Genomic DNA, 21,929 nt, shown 5'->3' on the forward strand with positions numbered 1-21,929 from the left:
AGGCCTGTATGTATGCTACATTTACATCAATCTTTCTGGAAACCAAAGATACTTAGAGAGAATAGCTACAGTCCCATGAAATTACTTTGTGTGTATTTCATCAGGCAATACTATAAAAAGATGATTTTTTTACTATTTAAACCACAACTGCTCAAAACCTTTCAAAAAACTTTTATATAATTTACCACAGACATACTGTATAATCCGATGACATGTAGCTGCAAGTGTAAAAAATACATCAGTTTAAATGATTTCTAAACTATTTATTTTTATGGCTGCCTTATTTCCCAAAGGCACTGTAAAGTGGTATAAGCTTTGCCTGGCAAGTGTCTGCAGGCCTTAGTGTGAGATGTAAGGTTGTTTCAGGATGCACAACATGCAAATGTTGTTGTTTATTATTATTAATATTGAACAGCAAGGGTCAGAATATGGAATTCAATTGGACATTGACAGCAGAGTGTTTAAAATGTTCTGCTGGTAGAAGAAGGTAGACCCTTTCATTAGTATTTGTAACCTTCTAAGTATTCTATTCCCTTGACCTGTTTAGTCTGTTTATTAATAATTATTTGTTTATGGAGATTGGCAATTCACAAGATCTTATATGTGGGTTCACCATGTGGCCAACTACTGGTAAATTCCTACATATTTACCCATTAGAGTTAAGTGATGTACAACTCCCCTTTCTGTTCTCTTAACTCTGGGAACACCGTAGCAACAACATCTTTAATTGACTCATTACTGCGTTTTATGACTCAGTGCTGGAATGATGGAAAATTATGGACTAAAAATAATCGGCTACAATGTATTATTCCACGCACAGATCTGTACATCAGCTGTTAGCTGGGGAACTGCAGTTCTCTAAATGCTGGAACAGTATAAATATGGCAGTTATGTAATCGCACCCGTAATGTTACAAATGTGGGGCTGACATGTCTGTAGGCGCTGAGGCATTATATGCATGTTTTCATTGCTCTCCAGCCTGTGGGCGACTGACTAATACAGCATAGTATACTTATTCCTCTGTAGGAGATTAACCTGCAGAGTTCTATATTTTTAAAACCACAACTTTTAATCTCAAGATGGATGTAGATATAAAATGGTAGCAAATGCTATTTTTGCTTACCCGTTCTTCTCAGTTATGGCTCCCACCGTTTTGAAGACCGGCTTAAAGGAGAACTAAACCCTAAAAATGAATTTGCCTAAAAATGTCATTTTATATACAGAACCTATTGCATCAGCCTAAAGTTTCAGCTTCTCAATAGCAGCAATGATCCAGGACTTCAAACTGTCACAGGGGGTCACATGCTCAGTGGGCTCTGAGAAGATGTTGAGAAGCTAAGCTTAGGGGTCGTCACAAATTATCAAGCAGAAAATGAGGTTGACCTGTAATATAAGCTGATTCTATGAGGCTGATTAATAAATACTGATGCCAATTGTGTTGGTTTTTGAGCTGCCTTGTACCAATAATTGAAATGATGTACCCATGAGTCTAATATTGTGATATTTATATTTTATGTGTACTGTATATTGTGTGTGGCTCCCTAAGCTCAGTAAGTGACAGCAGCACAGAGCATGTGCAGTGAATCAGCAGAAATAAAGATGGGGAGCTACTGGGGCATCTTTGGAGACCCAGATCTTTACTGCTAAAGGGCTGTGGTTGCCTTGTGCTGGTACAGAAGCCCAAAACATAATGTACAACATTTCTAGCTACTTCTTAAGTTAAGGTTTAGTTCTTCTTTAAAGTTGAACCCTGCAGCTATGATTGAACATTCGCTTCAAATATCCTTGCTCTGTGCCAGAGGTTCCAAACGGTGCCCCAGCAGTGAATGTGGAGGATGGGGAAACCATCATAGGCCCAAAAGGTTGAGTTGTGAAACTGAATGCTTGTTCTTTTTGTTTTGGATATTCCCAGAATTGTTAAGTGACTGATATGACCATATATATCTGTAATGTTTTTTTTTTTTTTTTTTTTTTAGCTAAGGGGCATGTGTTTAAATCATTTAGTTTAGTGCCATGTTTTCATGTTTTTGCAGTTTAACGTTGTTTTCATGTTTTGGATACTTCCTCATAAAAAAGGGAAGTCAGAAGTATTAACTTTTTTTTCCCTAAAATTAACGAAACTGTGCTTAAAACAGAAAGAGAATGTTGTCTGTGTTTAAAATGAGTCCGTGACATAGGAAGGTTCATAGGAAGAAACTTTATTATTTTCTATATATACCTCTGCAGTACAATACAAGGGTGTAATACATCCATACTACATACCAATACTGATTTATACAGGAGGTAATGAGGTCTTTACACTACAGTATTCGGTGCCTTCTGAGGATTGTGGGAGAGATGGTAAATCAGGATTTACCAGCCTACAAACTCAGAGGGGTTTCTGCACTTTGTAATCCAACCTCATCTATCTGCTCCCAAAACGAAAGATGATTCCACCTGCTGGCAATGCTGGAAAATATAACCACACCTAGAGGGCCACACGTTGGACATGCCTGTGGTATACCTTCTGCTAAATGTGTTCTTCTCAAATGCTTCTTGCGCCAGTGCCCTAATGAAATAATCTTAGCTCGCTGGGACATTTAAAGATCAGTCTACAGCAAAAAAAAAAAATCTAATGCTTAATCAACTAAACCAGGGGTGTCCACAACTTTTAGCAACAAGGGCCAGGGCCTATACTGGGACGTAGTGACGCGCCGCTCTCGCATACTTCTTTAGTTTACTGGTCTGGTACGTCGGTACGTCTTTTTCATGATGGAGGCTGTGTGCCAGTGTAAATATGAAAACGGGCTGCAATTGGCCCCCCCGGCTGGACTTTGGACGTGCCTGAACTAAACCATCACCCAATTATTTGCTTTATTTACTTTTTCTCCTTGTTTGCCATAATGCTGCCACACATTGCATGTACAAGACCTTTAATGGCCATGGTTCTAACAAATAATTGTGTTTTAAGAGGTAGTTAGAAGTAATGAGCAGATGCTGGAAACTGATTTTCTATCTAGAAGATCAATGAATATTTTTTTGGTTTTTTTTTTGCAGTGGGTCCATTTTATAAACTAGCCAATATATTACCTGTGAAGAATCTGCTAAAATGCTTCCCTACTCTAGAATGTGAGTATGGAAAAGTACAATCTTTATAGACAGAACTAGGCAATTACTTTATGACGGTGTTCTATAAATGGCTAAACAATACAGAAAACCTGTACAGACAACCTTTGATTCTGTAAACTGTTTGTGCCTTAGTTTTGTTTTGTTTTTTTAGTAGTGGTTTTGTATGGAAAAAAGTAGAAAACTGTCACAATTCCTTGTGGATGAACTTACTTGACTTCTATCTCTAACATTTCAAAGGCATTGTACGGTGCCCAAGTTCTTTAATTTTTGTCTCTGTGTTTATTTTATGCCTACTTCTCATCTGGGTTTAGATGGAATCTAGAAATCTGTATTTTCTTTTCTTTAATTATTAACTATGGAAGGCTTACTTCCCTTAACAGTAAACTCTTCCCTCTACTACTTTTGCTTCCACTTTTATTTTTTTAAGGTCATCTTCAATATCGCTGGTCTTCATGCCAGTTTTGCCAACTTAAAAGGGTTGTTCACCTTCCAAACACTTTTTTTCATTTCAGTTGTTTTTAGATGATTCCCCAGAAATAGATTTTTTTTCAATTACAGTCCATTATTTATTCTTTACAGTTTTTCCAAAATCTAAGTTTAAAATTGGATGTTCCTGTCTGGCAGCTCAGTAATTCAGGTGCGGACTCTGCGTTAGAAGGTGAAAAATGACACTTTACACTTCAATATTAGAAAAACGGTCACACATAGAAAATAGAAAGTAATGGTAATTCTGGTGATCTATCTGAAAACAACTAGTTGTTTGAAGGTGAACATCCCCTTTAATTCTACAGTAGCAATGGAGGCAGTATGTACCAATAGATAGATGTATTTTTGACCGGAAAAACAACCTGCTGAACAAAGGTGGGTAACAAAAATGGAGTGCAAGTGCCATTCTGTGTAGCAACAGGGCTACTTATGGAAGTTGACAGCTAAGGGGACTTATGACCTACAGAATAGGATCTTTAACTCTGAAAAGATGGATTTCTGAGAGCATCTAGGAAGTTTGGGAAGCTCTAACTTGGGCTATGTGGGTGACTATATTAAGGGATCGATGGTAAAAAGTACATTTGTTAATTATGGGCAGGGGGGGGGTTGGGCCAGGCATATACTTTAACTGTGATCCATGGACCACTACTTTACACCACTGGAGTAAAAATTTGCCAATTTTTGAACTGTGTTCATGTGCTGTTTTCATTGATTTTTGCATTTTTATCTTCAGTATATATTACTGCACAAAGATTACACTGTGGGTTTTCCCTTTGAGTAACTTGTCCCAACACGCCAAGGGTTTATTGAAGAAAATCCACCACAGAACATGCTGCTAGTAACAATCTGCCAGAACTCCTTTAAATGATCACTGCAGAACAGAATTAGATGAAACGATCATAGCTATGCTTCCTAAATGTACAGTAATAGGTTTAAGGTGTACAAATCCAAGTTATAGCACTATCAAATACTTTTAAGGACTTGTACTGCAAAAGAAAAAAAAATGCTTATGCATATACACTAAGAGATGTACCAATTCCCCTGATTTAGATCAAGGTTCAGCCTAAATCCTTTTCTGCCGGATTCGGCAAAAGCTGAAGTCAAAATATCACTTGACTTTAGACCACTGGACCACTTGTGCTGAATTTTTTTTCTTATTTATTTTTTTTGGTGCGATGAGGGATGGCCTTTTAGTTTTTCCGGTGCTTACCTAATTTACACATTTGTATTTCATTTCTTCCATTTGTAGACTTGAAAATTATGTATCAATTCTAGAAGGCATTATATTTAAGTTTTGCTTTGTACGGCTTTCTGGCACAAGTCATTGATTATGGAACAATAGCGTTTTATAAGCACCAGCGCAAACCTAAAATGGCCTCAGACATTTTTAAGCTTCTAAATGTTATGTCTTAACATATTAATCTTATTAAAGAGAAATAGTTGTCCATTCAAATTAATCTTTCATTTTGTTAATAGTAATAGTTAGCAGTTACGCTTTGTCATAGGAATATGCAGACCTGGACTGGCAATCTGTGGTTTCTGGCAAATGCCAAAGGGGCTGCTGTAAGAAGCCATAGACAGTCACTATTTATTGGGCTGGTGGGGGCTGTTTGGCCCTCTGTGTACTTGAAATGCCAGGGCCTATTTTGAATCAAAGTCTGGACCTGGGAATAAGGCTGTGTTTTACTTTAGGATGAACTTTACCTTTAAGGTGCAGCTTAGACTGTTGAGCAAGTGACTCAAATTGCAAATAAATATCTCCACATTCTTCTTTACAGATTTCACTTTCAACTAGTTATAATTTAACCTGAGTAAATGGATAGAGACATACATGCAAACTGATACGCTTCTTCCCTGTAATAATAAGATTGTAGCTGATGTTTGTAATGGTTTAGTAGCCCTGAGAAATGGTGGTCCAATTTACAGAAAATCCACTTGTCTGGAAAATCTCGGGTCTCATGTTTTCTGGGTAATAGTTTCTATACTTTACATGCATGTATGTTTTTGCATCTGTGAATGTATAGATTAATGATTTCATAAGTTATAATCACTGCTCAGTAATGGGAGTCTGGCAGATAAATGCAGTTTATTTCAAATTGAAGACAAGAAGGGAATTTAGCAGTACTGATGTGTTACTTTCAGTGTCTGGGTGTTATACTCACATGCTCACACACATACTCGCTCACACATATACATGTTCACACACTCTCATACATACTGTCTCTCATACATATTCTCTCTCTTATATTCTCTCTCTCTCATACTCTCTCTGTCACTTACATGCTCTCTCTCTGTCTCTTACATGCTCGCGGTCTCTCTCTCTCTCTCTCTCTTTCATGCTCTCTCTCTTTCATGCTCGCTCTCTTTCATGCTCGCTCTCTTACATACTTGCTCTCTTACATACTTGCTCTCTTACATACTTGCTCTCTTACATACTCGCTCTCTTACATACTCGCTCTCTTACATACTCGCTCTCTTACATACTCGCTCTCTTACATACTCGCTCTCTTACATACTCGCTCTCTTACATACTCGCTCTCTTACATACTCGCTCTCTCCCTCGCTCTCTTACATACGCTTTCTCCCTCTCTTACATGCTCTCTCTCCCTCTCTTACATGCTCTCTCTCCCTCTCTCTTTCATGCTCTCTCTCCCTCTCTCTTTCATGCTCTCTCTCCCTCTCTCTTTCATACTCTCTCTCTCCCTCTCTCTTTCATACGTGCTTTTTTACATATACATGCTCTCTCTCTCTCTCTCTCTCTCTCTCTCTCTCTCTCTCTCTCTCTCTCTCTCTCTCTCTCTCTCTCTCTCTCTCTCTCTCTCTCTCTCTCTCTCTCTCTCTCTCTCTCTCTCTCTCTCTCTCTCTCTCTCACATACGTGCTCTTTTACTTACATACATACATGCTCTCTCTCTCTCTCTGGGTTATGTGAATGTAACAAAAGGTATAACCTGCTGCAATTATGCTTGTAGATGCTTCCTTTAAACTTTGACTTATTAATAGGTACATGCTGCTTTTCTGGAAAACAAATGTGTGTGTATAAATGAAGTTCTTGTTTATTTTATTATCTCGCACTAAAAGCCTGCAGGCAACTTCCTCTAGCACCCACAGAGACGGAAACTGCAATAGAACTGGGGATCCACTTCTGCAATCTCACTGAGGGTGGGGAAGTCACTACACTTACAGCATGTAGATGCAAACCTGGCAGCTGCAGCAGAAATATGGTACTATATTGAACTTTCTCTCTTTCTTGCTTTAGTCCTGCAGCTCAAGCTCCAGCAGAGGAGGACGCGAGAGGAGCTGGTGAATCAAGGAATAATGCCACGTGAGTTTCTATTTGAAATTATTATTGTGTTTCTTGGTGGGCTCTTTTATAAGTTCCCACTCACTCAGCAGGCAATAGGGTAATTTGACTGTTGGAGAAATCAAACGTAAATTTATAGCAGGAACATTTGTCACTGCTAAAAATCACAAAGTCTTGTGTTTTTAAAAAAATGGCCGACTGAAAAGAATTCAGTGGTTCTGTCAAGCCATCTTCTAATTATACACATTTAGAATAAAAACCACCTATGCTGTTTTATTGGTTGCATTGTAACTGTAGGGGCTTTTCAAAAATCTGAAAGGCCCCAATTATTTTTATGTAAGACTTATGCTGAGAATACTTTTTGCCTATTGTTTTAATTAAGAAAAATCTATATTTTTGTTGTTTCTTGAGGTAAACAGGGCACACAGGGAAACTGCTGCAACTCCATGTTTAGCTCTTGCATAGTAGCTTAGAGAATAGATAATTGTATTCCCAGTGTACACCACCCTCACTTCACCCTGTGTTGTGATTGTTTTGTTAGCAGGAATGAATTATTTAAGGGAATTTTCTGCACACTGGTATTCTAATTATCTAGTAAGGACCAAACATACAGAGTAGCTTCAACTGCATGTTTTTAATTGTACTCGTATTGTACAAGGCAGTGTATTGCTTCTTCAAATGGTGCTACTTTTGGGGTTTTATCAAAGGAGATTAAAAGCAGAACACAAGCAGCAAACAACAAATGTAGAAATGTACAGTTGGTCCACTTGTGCAGTATTTGAATTGGAAGAGTTACTCCTGTGCTCTTTATATTTGAGACCTGCTCTGAGAGCCTTTTTAAAGCAGAAGGTATTCAGATGACTCATGGCTCATACTACACATGTTGCACTGCCTTAAAGGACCAGTAACAAAAAAAAAAAGTTAAAAAAAAAAATCATTAGTATACATTGAAAAATAAAGACCAACACAAATTAAACTTTTAAATTGCAAAGCCTTTATTAAAAAATAACTTACTGAAACTCCACTTCCGTTCTTCTTGAGAAAAGGCGACAGGACGACCATCTATCCTGCAGCAGTTGATTTCTCCTCCCTGGCTATCTCTCCTGGCTGCTCTGCCGGCAAGATGGGGCAGCACTTCTAAGCGATGCACATGTTGTATCCTCCAGCCCACGTCGCCATTGCCTGCAAGTTGCTCCCCACTTCATAGCATTGCTCCTCTGTCTCACCCTGACATGTTTTTTTTTCTTCCTGCACCCCCAGCCCCCGCACTGCGCTGCCCCGTCTCCCTACTCCTGTGCTGCCCGATTTTTACGAGGAGATCGAAGTGAGCTGCTGCACCCCTGACTGTAACTCTGTTCTGAAGATTGTAGTTGCACACACAGAGCCAGACAGCGCCAGGCAATACACACAGAGCCAGACAGCACCGGGCAATACATTGGCATAGCAGTGGGAATTAGCAGGAAGGTAGAGCTTTTAGGTGCTGCTGGGGTAAATGCTGTCATCTTTGACACCTTTCTCCAGTGGCCCAAGATCAAAGGTGTGCCACCACGACTCTGCGTCAAGTCGCTCCCACACTCTCTAATCACCACAGAACTTACTGCTGGCATGCCCTAAAGCCTACAATGCGGGAGAAGTCATTGCAACTTGTCAGTCACCTGAGAAAAGAGTTACATTACCCAGTGTCTTCTCCCCAGAAGTGGCCGAACAAGTGGGGTTTCCCGCCCCCATACATGGCTTCTCATTGGCGCGGCTGAAGGATCTAAGCGCCGGCTCGGGTTCTATCTACAAGCCCGCATAACTCTCCCAGCACTGGGGCCTCAATGCGCCAATAGAAACACTGACACCGATTCACTGGGGTAAATGCTTACATTGCTTACATGAGCCCTGTGCTTAGCCAGAGTTATGCAGACTTATACGGAGAACCCGATTGATCTTGGGCCATTGGAGGAAGGTGTCAAAGGAGACAGCAGGAAGGTAGAGCTTGTAGGTGCTGCGGGGGTAAGTGCTAATTCCCAGTGCTATGCTAATGTATTACACGTCGCTGTCTGGCTCTGTGTATTGCCCAGCGCTGTCTGGCTCTGTGTGTGCAACTATAATCTTCAGAACAGAGTTACAGTCCGGGGTGCAGCAGCTCATTTCGATCTCCTTGAAAAAATCGGGCAGCACAGGAGGAGGGAGATGGGGCAGCTCAGTGTGGGGGCTGGTGGTGCGGGAACAAAAAAACATGTCGGGGTGAGACAGAGGAGCAATACTGGGAAGTGGGGAGCAATTTGCAGGCAATGGCGACGTGGGCTGGAGGATACAACATGTCCAACGCTTAGAATTGCTGCCCCATCTTGACGGCAGAGCGGCCAGGAGAGATAGCCAGGGAGGAGAAATCACCTGCTGCAGAATGGATGGTTGTCCTGTCGCCTTTTCTCAAAAAGAACGGAAGTGGAGTTTCAGTAATTTATTTTTTAATAAAGGCTTTGCAATTTAGAACTTTAATTTGTGTTGGTCTTTTTTTTTTCAATGTATACTAACAATTTTTTTTTTAATTTTTTTGTTGATGTTACTGGTCCTTTAAAACCAAATAAGAGAGGCTTTAAATGGGTTGTTTACATTTGAGTTAACTTTCAGTATGATGTTGAGTGTGATATTCTGAGATAATTTGCATTTGGCTTTCATTTTTTATTATTTATGGTTTAGCTTTTTATTCAGCAGCTCTCCACTTTGCAGTTTCAGCAATCTGGTTGTTAGGGTCCACTTTACCCTTGATATTGTGCATTGATTTGAATAAGACACTAGAATATGAATGAGAGGGCCTGAATAGAAAAATGAATAACAATACATTTGTAGCCTTACAAAGCATTTGTTTTTTGGATGGGGGTCAGTGGCCACCATTTGAAGGCTGCAAAGAGTCAGTAGAAGTAGTCAAATAATTAAAACAATTATTCAAAAATAAATAATGAAGACCAATTTAAAAGTTCCTTAGAACTGCCCGTTCTGTGACATACTGAAAGTTAACTTAAAGGTGAATCACCTCTTTAACCGTTAACTAAGAAATTTATAGACGGAGACGAATGCAAATGACTCAATTACCCTGTGGCCAACTATGTATCGAGAACTACATAGTAACATCGTAACATAGGAAGTTAGGTTGAAAAAAGACATACATTTTTAACCCTCCTAACTGCTAGGAAGGCAAAAAAAAAAACACATTTGAAGCCTCTACAATTCGCCTCGGGGGAAAAAAAATTCAGTTCATTCCCTGGATCAACTTGTACTATGAGCTATCTTCCATAACCCTGTATTCCCTCACTTGGTAAAAAGCCATCCAACCCCTTCTTAAAGCTATCTAATAGATCAGCCTGTACAACTGATTCAGCTCTCACTGTAAAAAAAAACCCGAATATTTAGGCACATACTCCTTTACTCTAATCAGAAGGGGTGACCATGTGTCAGCTGGAAAGACCTACTGGTAAATAAAGCATTAGAGAGATTATTATATGATCCCCTTATATATTTATACATAGTTATCATATCACCCCTTAAGCGCCTCTTCTCCAGTGTAAACAACCCCAATTTGGCCAGACTTTCCTCATAGCTAAGATTTTCCATACCTTTTACCAGCATAGTTGCCCTTTTCTGAACCCTCTGTAATTCAATAATGTCCTGTTTGAGAGATGGAGACCAAAACTGTATGGCATATTCTAGATGGGGCCTTACCAGTGCTCTATACAGTGGAAGAATGACCCCTTCCTGTCGTGAATCAATGCCCCTTTTAATACAGCTCAAGACCTTATTTGCCCTTGATGTTGCTGACTTGCATTCAGCAATATTGTTTAAAAATTAACCTCTTTCCAGTACACCAGACAGAAACATCAGAGTAGAAAGAAAGTAGAAAAAAATTATCATCCAGGTTTTCAGTGAGAGGTAGGGTAGTGTCAGCCATACAGTTTTTGATGATGAGTAAATGTGGAGGGATAGCTGAAGGGGTTCAGGCAGGCACACTGTTGACATGACATTGGCACTGCAGTTGCCATTTGGGAAAATAGGCGCTTGCCAGTCAGACTGCCTTCAGTCGTTTCAATCATGGAATATTGAATTATCTTCTCATTGACGTTCATTGAGTGAGAAGCGAGTACCTTACAAATTTGTTCACATATTGTAATGGCTGTAGGATTAACTAAATGATGATATTCATAGGAATTGACTCAGGTTTGCTCACATTGATGACAAGAGGAAGACGTGCAAAATGAATGCTTTTCCTTGAGCCTGACTTTGCTATCACTGGATATCGACCTGTGATGAACACTCCATTAGCCATAACGATATCAATGGCAAGCAGTTGTGCTGTGTAGTCTAGCGCCTGCTATGATGATGTCAATTAAAGTCCATAATACACAGGGTGGTAAACTATGATGCACTTATCAGATTGGCTCCTTATCTTTTCAAAACACCTTTACAAGCCTGCAAAACCTGACTAATGAAGCAGTAAATATGTGGCCTTGCACGAATGCTTATAGAAAGTAGGTTGTTTCACTGGCTGAAATGATTTCTCAGTGTCACCAGATTACTAAGCAAGAAAGCTTGTACAATCTCATGACTTTTCTTAAAGGTGTTGTTCACCTTCCAACACTTTTTTTCAGTTGGTTTCAGATAGTTCACTAGAAATAAAGACATTTTCCAATTACTTTCTAATATTAAAGTGTAAAGTGTCATTTTTTAACTTCTAAACCGGCTCTGGGAAGGGGGGGGGGGGTCGCCGACCTTGTAAACTGTTCTAAATTGATACATTTTGTTTTTGCAGAGCAGAGTCTCTAGGTTTCATTACAGGCAGCTGTTAGAATTGATACAATAGTTGCTAATATTCCAGAGATGCTGCTGAGAAATGTATCAATTAATGTAGCAAATGGTAACCGTTCAGAATCTGCACCTGAATTACTGAGCAGCCAGATTGAAACCCCAGAGACCGGAACGTAAGGGTAGAACTACATGGGAGATTTTTATCAGATTTTGTGGGTCAGATTTTATTTGATCATGCAACGCCACGCAACACCACAAGCTGGATGCTACAAAATCTGATGCCCCTAGGCTAGAGTGTAAAGTCGGATCAGATAAATTGGATGAAGTCTTTAGTTCATGCATTTGCATCCGACAGTCAATATATTTCAATGAGGAATATATTTCAAACGACTCCATCCATTTTTAATTTGTTGGATGAAGAAGCAGCATGCATTGTTCACATCCGACAGTCGTGTCGGATGGAAAATTTTACATGTAGACGACGCATCCAATTTTTGTTTCTTACCCCCATTATATTTTAACCCACATGACCACATCCGACTTGTAGGATACGTTTTGTTGATCCGACACCATCTTACAAAAGCACTCGTGTAGTTCTACCCTTAAACTTCGATTTTTAAAAACCGTAAGAAAAAAAAAAAAAAAAAAAGGAAAGCAGTTGAAAAAGGTCTTTCTGGGGATCTGAAACCAACTGAACTGTAAAAAGTGTTGGAAGGTGAACAACACCTTTAAGCTGACCATACATTCAACTGTACTGTACATCCCTCTGTTCATAGGGACCATATTTACAGAAACTGTCAGCGTAATTAAGGGCTCTGCCCAGGGAAAAGCAGGAAGAAACATGAGTCTGTGTCTCCTATTAGGTGGTACACATTGTGTCGCAGACAATGCTGAACGCAGGTGGAACGCACCTTGATGCATTCTGCCTGTGCCACAATCATTACAACCTCATGGAAAAAGTACAGGCCATGGTTCTTCCTGCATTCTCCAGCAGTGCAACACATGAAACATCCATCGCAAGGGGAATGCAGAAAGAATGCCCATGTGCAAGGCCTATGCCTGAGGTATTGATTGTAAAGGGGAAGTAATCCCTTTTTCTACATTGGTTCAATTAATAGGGCTTGTGCTGCACACAGTTTATGCCTATTTTATTTTGCAGATATGTGGTTTTTGTTACTAAACAGAGCAAAATCGGAAGCTGTCACATTCTACTTATTGGTCCCAAGAAATCACCAGTCCACTGGGAAACCTCTGTATAATGAGCTACTCGTTATCTCACAACCCAACAGGCTGTAGCTGGGTGAAATGAGTGCTTTATTTATACAGAGGGCTTCTTATCTTATTAAAAGAATAGGCAAAAAGTATGTTCAGCCCAAGCACTATTCATTGTACTAATGTTAATAAAGGGTGTGTACTGTCCCTTTAAAACTCCTTTTACTGGAATGCAGATTGGTAATGGGAAGCAAGGTTTAGCGCATACAAGCCATGTGTATATGTTCTTTGCAATGACTGTTTGTTATCCTAAATTCCACACCCCATATGTTTCTTATTATTTGATTGTTGTATGCCTTTAGACCTGTTGCTGGGGTTGGGCAACTGTATGCTAGCTCCTAATGCATTTTCCATTCTAGTGCAATATATCATTTTTTCCAGTTTCTTGGGCCTGGGTGGGCATAATGTTAATATATTTTTCCATTTTATTTTCTTTATTTCTAATTAGAGAGTGCCATTAGTGTTGCCAGAGCTATCATTATGGCTTGTTTACCCACTGCTTTGAATTGCTGATTAAAGGAGTGGTTCACTTTAAGTTAACTTTTTAGGGTGGTGGCAGACGGGGAGATAAGTCACCCAGCGACAAATGTTCTCTACTTCAGGAGACTAATCTACCCAAATGCCTTCCCGCTGGCAAGAATAGGAGCTGCTGGCTGAAATTGCAAACTAGAGAGCTGCTGAATAAAGCTAAATAATTTGAAAACCACAAATAATATAAAAAAAATCAGAACCAACTTCAAATTGTCTCAGAATATCAATCTCTACATCATACTAAAGGTCCCCATAGACGCAAAGATTTTTCTTGCCGAACGACCGATTTTAGCGAAGTCCGAGCAATCATTCGAAATTATCGAGCGGTTAGTGGGATTAGAACGATTGTACATCTCACGATTTTTCGTCCGACATCTGTCAGAAAATTGATCGGCCAGGTTAAAAAATCTTTGTCAGTCCCAGTGCAATCTATCTATGTTTGCAGGGACAAGTAGGCAGCTCCCCTTTGTTTTCCTGGCAAATTGGTCTTTTTAGTTGGACAATTCGTACGATCATTTCAAGATAATCATGGTCTCACGATGACGATCGGATCTTTTAAAATCTTTACATCTATGGCCAGCTTAACAGTTAATTTAAAAGTGAAAAACCACTTTAACACTCCCAATGTGCCATAGCAATTACAACTGGCTGGACTGGCTTGACTGCCGACTCACAGCTCTATGTGTATAGTTGTAAACAGATGAGAGAAAGCCAAGACACTCACCAAGGATGTTGCAGGCTGTGTTTCTCAACCATCACTTGCTTATCTCTTAGAGAAAGCCATGTTCATCAGAAAGATTTCAATTTACCATTATACTATCCTGTTGACAACTCTCGGCTTTTATCTCCCGTCCGCTCCCAGCACACAAGTAGCTAAATCAGATCAGATTTTTTTTTTTTTAATTTATTACAAATTTTCAGAGAAAATATTTTTTTTTTCTGATGTGTGGATGCTGGCTCTTGAAAAGAATGTAGCAGAAAGCAGCTTTTCCCCAGTCAACTCATGTCCAACAATGTTTTGCATGTAGCTTCATTACTCAGCTGGCTTCTGCTACATTATTTCAATAGTCTGTCTGCAAGGGGCCTAAAGATAGATATAGGTGCTTAGTCTCCAACCCGTTTGGTTTATGTCATGTTTAAATGTTTTTTAGTAGCCTTAAGCTATTGACTCCCTCCAAATTGACTCCCTTCTTCTTCCCAAATTCCTGAACCCCTTCTCCAAAAAACCCCGAAATATTTGTTGTTGTTGTTGTTGTAAAGCAGGCTACTTTAGGCCAGGGTCAGATGATGTTGGATCTTGTTTCTCAAGGGCAAGGGGAGCTGCAGGGAAGCAGCTCTTCTGCCTGTGGAGAATCCCCAGTGTTACTTCATCTGGCAAAGAAACTTTGGGCAAAATTGGAAAGTAGATGCTCCATGTACAGTTCCCCAGCAGTGGTTTATATGTTGACAGTGGAAAAGCATTTGGAGGAGATTCGGTGCCCATTCTGGAGGAAATTAATTTGCGGGATGGCTAATCTCCTCCTGTGTCATTTCCCTAAATGCAGGCAGTGTAATAGCTGACCTGCAAGGAAATGTGAAAATGCAAAGTATCACGCCGATATCGCCATTGCCTTGACTTTCAGTGCACTTACGCTATGGATTGGCTTTTCCTTCACCTTTGTTAATATGCAGATGGAGAAACCACCATATGAGGCATGAGCCTAAATGATGATAAGGCTGATTAGTGTTTAAATACCCGCGTGCCACCGGCAAAGAAAGGTCCACCAAGTCTTTCTGAATCTCTCCCGCTCCCCACCAGCTTAATGTCTTTTTAGTGCCATGTTGTTTCCCAGGACAGCGATGTCACTCTCCCAACGCCAGCCCTCCTTCGCAATCCTCAAAGACACAAAGACAGAGACACATTGTGCAATACTGTGATAAAAGCGTGAGGTCCCTGCTTGTTTTATACTCACAGGATCCTCCGGTCACAATTGCGAAAAGGTTCTTAGTCGCCAGGCACCTCGTGGTTCCATTTGCTGCCTCCTTTTCCACTCATCCACACTTGCCGCTTCGCTTCCTGGATCCTCCGTTCCACCTACGGATCCCCAACTGGATCAATTCCGAGAAGTTCTGGCACTGTGGGCTGGAAACAGTTTCGAGCAACAAGGGGATAGCTCAGAAGATTTGATTTTGCTTTTATTACAATAACAAAAATCCACACTTTCATTTGGGATTAAAACTTTGGGCCTAACGTGTTCTGTGATTCTCTCATTTCCTCAGAGGCTCTGATAAGGCTTGACTGAGCTAAAGTAAACCAATACATTGAACCTATGGGTAATGACACACGGTGCGCTTTGTCACCAGTGTTCTGTATTGGCTATTAAACGCCAGAAAATACCTTGCCATAAAAAATACTGAAAATCATCTCTCTAAAACAATTGTGTAATTGCTCAAAAATGCTATCACGGACATTTGATTTCACAGTTTGAGTGCTAACAGAAACAATTCTCTATATCCCGTCTGGCATTTTGTAGCTACGACAAAACAGACTGATGGGGTTCATTTATAAACACTGTGCAGTAACCCATAGCAACAATCAGTGATTTGATTTTTTTCCAGTTCTAAGAATTGGTTGTTATGGGTTACTGCCCAGATATATATATATATATATATATATATATATATATATATATATATACATACATACATACATACATACATACATACATACATACATACATACATACATACATACATACATACATACATACATACATACATACATACATACATACATACATACATACATATATACATATATATATATATATATATATATATATATATATATACATACATACATACATCTCCATAGTGGACAGCACTCCATAATCAATCAGAATAAGTCAAGCATTAAATCTTTGAAAGGTTTATTGGTGGACCAACGTTTCAATTCCGCACAGGAATCTTCGTCAGGGTGAGAACCTGACGAAGATTCCTGTGCGGAATTGAAACGTTGGTCCACCAATAAACCTTTCAAAGATTTAATGCTTGACTTATTCTGATTGATTATGGAGTGCTGTCCACTATGGAGATGTTTGTAAAAGTTTTACGGCCTGGCACCCAGCATTTGAATTACCCTTTTGGTTGTGCGTTCCTACTTCAACTCTATTATATATATATATATATATATATAATATATATATATATATATATATATATATATATATATATTATATATATATATATATATATATATATATATATATATATATATATATATATATATATATATATATATATATATATAAAATGTGAACAGCATATATGACAAAACAGAACAAGTTTAAAGCATCTGTAAAAGAAAGAAATGGTATTAAAGATATGGATTCTGTTGAGTTGGTGCTGCATGACATGATTTGAGTAATGTTTTAAAAAATGTGCCAATTAAATAAAGCACTGATAAAAATAACACTTGAGGGCAGTTACATCATATCTAAAATACGTGATTCCCTCCCTCCCAGCGCTCACTGAATGTATTGCAAAACCAACTTGAACATTTCTAACGGACTTTTCGAGGCTGCCGGTGTGTGCAACACAAGGTGTTTTTTTGTTTCCCTCTTCTGAAGGGAGAATTGCTTTTTATTGCAAAAGCCAAATAGTGGAAACCAAATGTGCCGTCTTCTTTTAACTCTGTTTCCCCCTCCCTTTCATTTATCCGGTCATGATCTTTGGTCTCCTTTCTAGAATATTATCTTCCTGCGCCCTAAAGCTTGCTTCTTGTGGGCTGAGATTTGGTCTCTCAAGCAGGAACAGGTGTGGCCCCTCTTTCCCCCCAGGCAATTGGAACCTGTTGAAACCATTTGTAGACTGTTGCCAACATGGTCAGAAATCCGCAAGTTTGGTGATCTGGACAAGCAGAGCTCCACATGGATGGCCAGCTTAACTCAATAATAACCCACAGGCTGTTAGTTTTGGGGTCAGTGTTTTTGCCCTCCATCTCTGATCATGTGAAGGGACTCAGTGTGTGTGTGTGACACCACTGACCTGCTATCTCAGTAACTGAAAGCTGGCCTGTTCATTCTTTTAGCCATCCTTCATATATCCTGTAAATATAGCACCTGTTAATGATGACCATTCGATATGTAATGTTTTCTGCAACTATCACTTGTATTGTGTCTTTGCTTCCGACATACGGGCATTCTCATGACTCCTGTACTATGGATGTTGGTTGGTTCGTCAGTCCCTTAAAGGAGACTCGTCACCCAGACATAAAAAGCTGTATAATAAAAGTACTTTTCAAATTAAGCATGAAACACAAATTCGTATTTTATTCAAAAATCCATAACTGTTGTAAACCCATTTAAATATCTCAGCTGTCAATGATATATTGCCTGCCCCTCCTCTGTGTCAAAAGCGATCACTTTCACTTTTCATTCTGCACTTCCTTGATGTTACTGCACTCCTAGCATTCCTCCTCACCGTCTTATTGGATAGCCAGTGCAAGGACATGGACATCACGTTCCCTATGCTGGTGCATAAACCAGATTTTGGCATGATGAAAAGCTTGCCTTAATAACAATGTCCACAAAATGGCGTGAATACCAAGAAACAATTTATAAAGTGTAAGTGAAGTTTACTGTGCTTGACTTACATCATAAAATAGGATTTGCAATTATTTCTTAGGCTGACATGTCCCCTTTAACATGACCATTAAAAAAGAATCTGTCTATTAGATTGATTGTATTTCACTTTATTTGCCTGTATGGTGTGTCGCACATAAGATGATCAGATAAGCACCATCAGTGAACAAACAATAATAGTACATGCATATCAGCCAGGATTGTTGGGCAGCAACGCTCACATACATTCAGCAGTGCATGCAACATTGTTTTTAACAATTTTATAAGTACGTATATGGCTAACTTTAGTGCAGAACATTTGTTTGCTTTGAAAAATTCATGTGACAGCCCTTCTTTTAAGTCATTTGCTTTCCTAGAGAATCTTAGTAGCTAAATGATCAGCTAGAAAAACACTTTTTCGCCCCTATATTTAGCTTGTTATGAGCTAAGGGGGGTTCTGACCAAAGGTTTGGACCTCCCAAGGGGAGCTTGAGCTGAAGTCCTCCTATCAACCCAAGAAGGATATACACCAACCTTAAATGGAAACGAGAGGAGGTGGTGTAGCCATTAATAATTGTATAGTACACAAGAGTATACAGCTGTAACAGTTATAACCCTATCAAGAATGTAACGCAGGCACATATAATGGATGACAACCCACGTTGTTACAGGTTGTCTTAAACCATTACTGGAAACGTATCCCACTAAACACCTAAGAAATGTTTAATGAAACCCACAGATCACACAGAGGAAGTGGTGTGTGTGAGTTATGGGTGTGTGTCTGTGTGTGGTTGGTGGAGCATCACATTCACCAGTAAAAAACAAAAAACAAAAAAAAAAACCTCAATAAAGCAGATATTTTACTTTATATAACTAATTTTATACAAGGTCATTAACGGAACAAAACATTACCCTTTTGGCTGTAGTAAAACATACCAGAAACAGATTTGTATTGTAAGAATTACATCCTAACAATGTATTTACCAGGAGGAGGAAACCAAAGATGGCTGAATTAATGTAGATGTTCTGTGAAACTAAACGTTTTCATTTGTCCTTTTAAGTGTTACCTTCATTTTCATGACTTTCATTTTGAGTCCTTCAAGTCTGTGTATAGCATACTGTGCTTAGAATTTCATTTCAGATTCTGGCTAAGCTCTATAGCTCACAGTTCTCTTCAGTGTATTTTAGGATGCAGAAAGTCTGTCACCATAATGCCACCTGCAGGAAACTGAGTAGTCTTTAGCCATGGCTTTGTAGTGAGGGCAGAAATCTGTGCAATGGAGACTTGGGTTGCTCTGGGATGCTGAGTTTGATTTTGAGCAGAACAAGGCACTTATACTCCCCCCCACGCCCTAGATCCCGCTAGGCTGATCCATTGGCTCCTGATTAAATTCAGCCATGTAGAGTGTTGGATAACAGATTGTAAGTGCCACCAAATACTTGATCACTATAAATGTAAAGGATATTCAATATTACACCGTTAAATGAGCTTGCAAAAGTACAAATATTGTAAATAGCAACTTATTTTGTGTTTGTCTTCAGCTCTGAAGAGTCCTGCAGCTTTTCATGAACAGAGGCGGAGCTTGGAGAGGGCACGGGTAAGTTGAGAAGAGCATGTTTCTCTTACAGGAAACTTTTTTTTTTTTTTTTTTTTAAACAGGGAAAAATAAAAATATATATATTTTATATGTACCGTATGTATATATTTATGTAAGTATGTTCTACTGTATTCTGTATCCCACTTTGTTCTAAAGAGTCGCATGGAGAGAATAATTTAAAGGTGGCCATACAGACACAGATTTATGTTTGTATGATTATCTGTGCATTTATGGGGGCCCAGCAGGTCCTGACTTGTGTCAGTTAACTATATGTTGGTGTCTGTTCACTTGGTTATTATGTTTAGGGTATATAAAAATCATCTGCTGAATAATAAAAGTTGTCCATGGCGTGTGGCCCCTTGTACACTATCTTTCTGTGAAATGATGCCGGTACTCAAAGGCCCAAACCCCCGCCAGGCCACTAGATAGTGATGTCTATGGCATCTTACAGCAGCCCCTCTGGCATTTGCCAAAATCGACTGATTGCCAGCCTGGGCCTGACATGATCGGTTGGAGAGCATATCTGTATGGCCTCTGCTGCAAATTTGCCAGTACAGGCCTGGTTTTAGTTGCAGTGTTAACTGCTTAAATTAATGTGGGTCCACCAAAAGTTACCCATATAGCTGCTTTCCTATTTTCTTCAGTGGGATAGTCAATATATCATGGACCATAGAACTGTTTGAGACAAACCGTTAATGGGATATGTACTAAGCAGTTGCTTTTGTGTATTGCTTGAAAGTGCAGTTTGTTGTGATAGCATTACTCCTATTTATTTAAGCACATTTTCATCCTTTGCAAATGAAATCTGTTCCAATTTTTAGACTGAAGACTACCTAAAGCGCAAGATCCGATCTCGACCTGAGCGTGCAGAGCTGGTTAGGATGCACATATTAGAAGGTATAAATGTTGCTCATGTCATTTAAATTTTGCCTTATATTGTTCTGTAGCCAGATCCTGACAAAAATCAGCAGCCCTTCTTATTTTTTTTTAAACATCTTTTTTATTAGTTTTATTACATTACAACAATAAAGAAACCATAAAATAACAAAAAAAAAAAAAAAGAAAGAAGGGCGGGGGAGAGGGATGTCCCAACTACTGCATAGACATAAATCCTAATTACCTCAATCTGCTAAATAAGATTAGAAAACATGAGGACTGTTGGTTTCGGTATTAAGAACCCAAAGCATCCAAATATTATGAATTTTTCCATACATCCTCTAGAGAGATAAGTTGCTTTATAGTGCGGTATAGCCTTATTAACCGCAGCCTTCCATTCTGCCAAGGTTGGTGTGTCACCTCTATTCCATGTGAGAATTATTTGCTTTTTTGCGTAATACATAAGCAGTTGAAGTAGTGTTCTCCCCTCCACTCAGGTAACTATGCCTTTGGTCAGTCCCAATAGTGCCACTGCCGGATCCGGCTGAATTGTAAGCACCAGTACCTTATAAATAAAGGCAAATACTTGTGACCAGTAATTTACCAGCCTAGGGCACGGCCATACGGTATGAAACCATGAGCCTCGGGACCCACACCCATGAGAACAACAAGAATCCCTTGCAAGGTTCATCCAATGGAGACACTCCGGGGTCAAATAAGATTGATGAATAAATGTAATCTGTATCAATTTCTCTCTGGATGATATAGTAAATGTCAACAAGTGCCTCAGTATCTCACCCCACTTGTCCTGGTCTAGGTTCCCAATGTCCTGGGCCCATTTATAATAACAAGTGAGTTCTTTTTTTTCCACTGTGAACAAAAGCGTTTGGTATATAGTTGACCGTGGCTTAAGGACCACCTGACGTTGTAGGCCCATTTCCAGGGTAGTAGCTGCGATCCTAATGTGTGGAGTCGATCACTGAGCTTTTGCAGCTTGACAGATTTGCAGATATCTAAATTGAGCTGTATATTTCACCCGGAAAGAGCATTTTATCTGATCAAAAGTTAGAAGTTGATCCTCTGGATATAAATCCCTAACCAACTTAAGTCCCACCTTGGCCCAAAACTGGTAGTCCGGCATGTCCAAAAAATGCCCGAGCGTACTATTGTGCCATAGAGGAGCATATGGCGAGCAGAACTGTATTCCAGGGGGTGTTAAGAGTTTCTGAGCCACCTTCCAGGCCTTGAGCGTAGTTTCAATAGATCGTTTTTTCTGGGTGTGCCTCCCTGCCCCTATATGGTAGCAACCTCAAGGTTTCTCTAGAGCCCAACTAAGAGGCTTCCAGAGTTACTGCCAAATTAGTGCT

At 39.4% G+C, this 21,929-nt stretch overlaps 1 protein-coding gene across 1 annotated transcript in view; it reads left to right on the top strand.

Moving 5' to 3' along the window:
• The window catches only part of mrtfa.L (myocardin related transcription factor A L homeolog), a 60,054-nt gene extending 39,307 nt beyond the window's left edge, over nt 1-20,747 (top strand). The window contains 3 exon segments of the mRNA NM_001096759.1: nt 6,852-6,917; nt 19,631-19,686; nt 20,508-20,747. Coding sequence (NP_001090228.1) covers nt 6,852-6,917; nt 19,631-19,686; nt 20,508-20,609 — 224 coding nt within the window. The 3' untranslated portion in view covers nt 20,610-20,747.
• Nucleotides 20,748-21,929: the final 1,182 nt, after the last annotated feature.

The sequence above is a fragment of the Xenopus laevis genome, chromosome 4L (assembly GCF_017654675.1).
Source record: "Xenopus laevis strain J_2021 chromosome 4L, Xenopus_laevis_v10.1, whole genome shotgun sequence".
In the NCBI taxonomy this organism is placed as follows: domain Eukaryota; kingdom Metazoa; phylum Chordata; class Amphibia; order Anura; family Pipidae; genus Xenopus; species Xenopus laevis.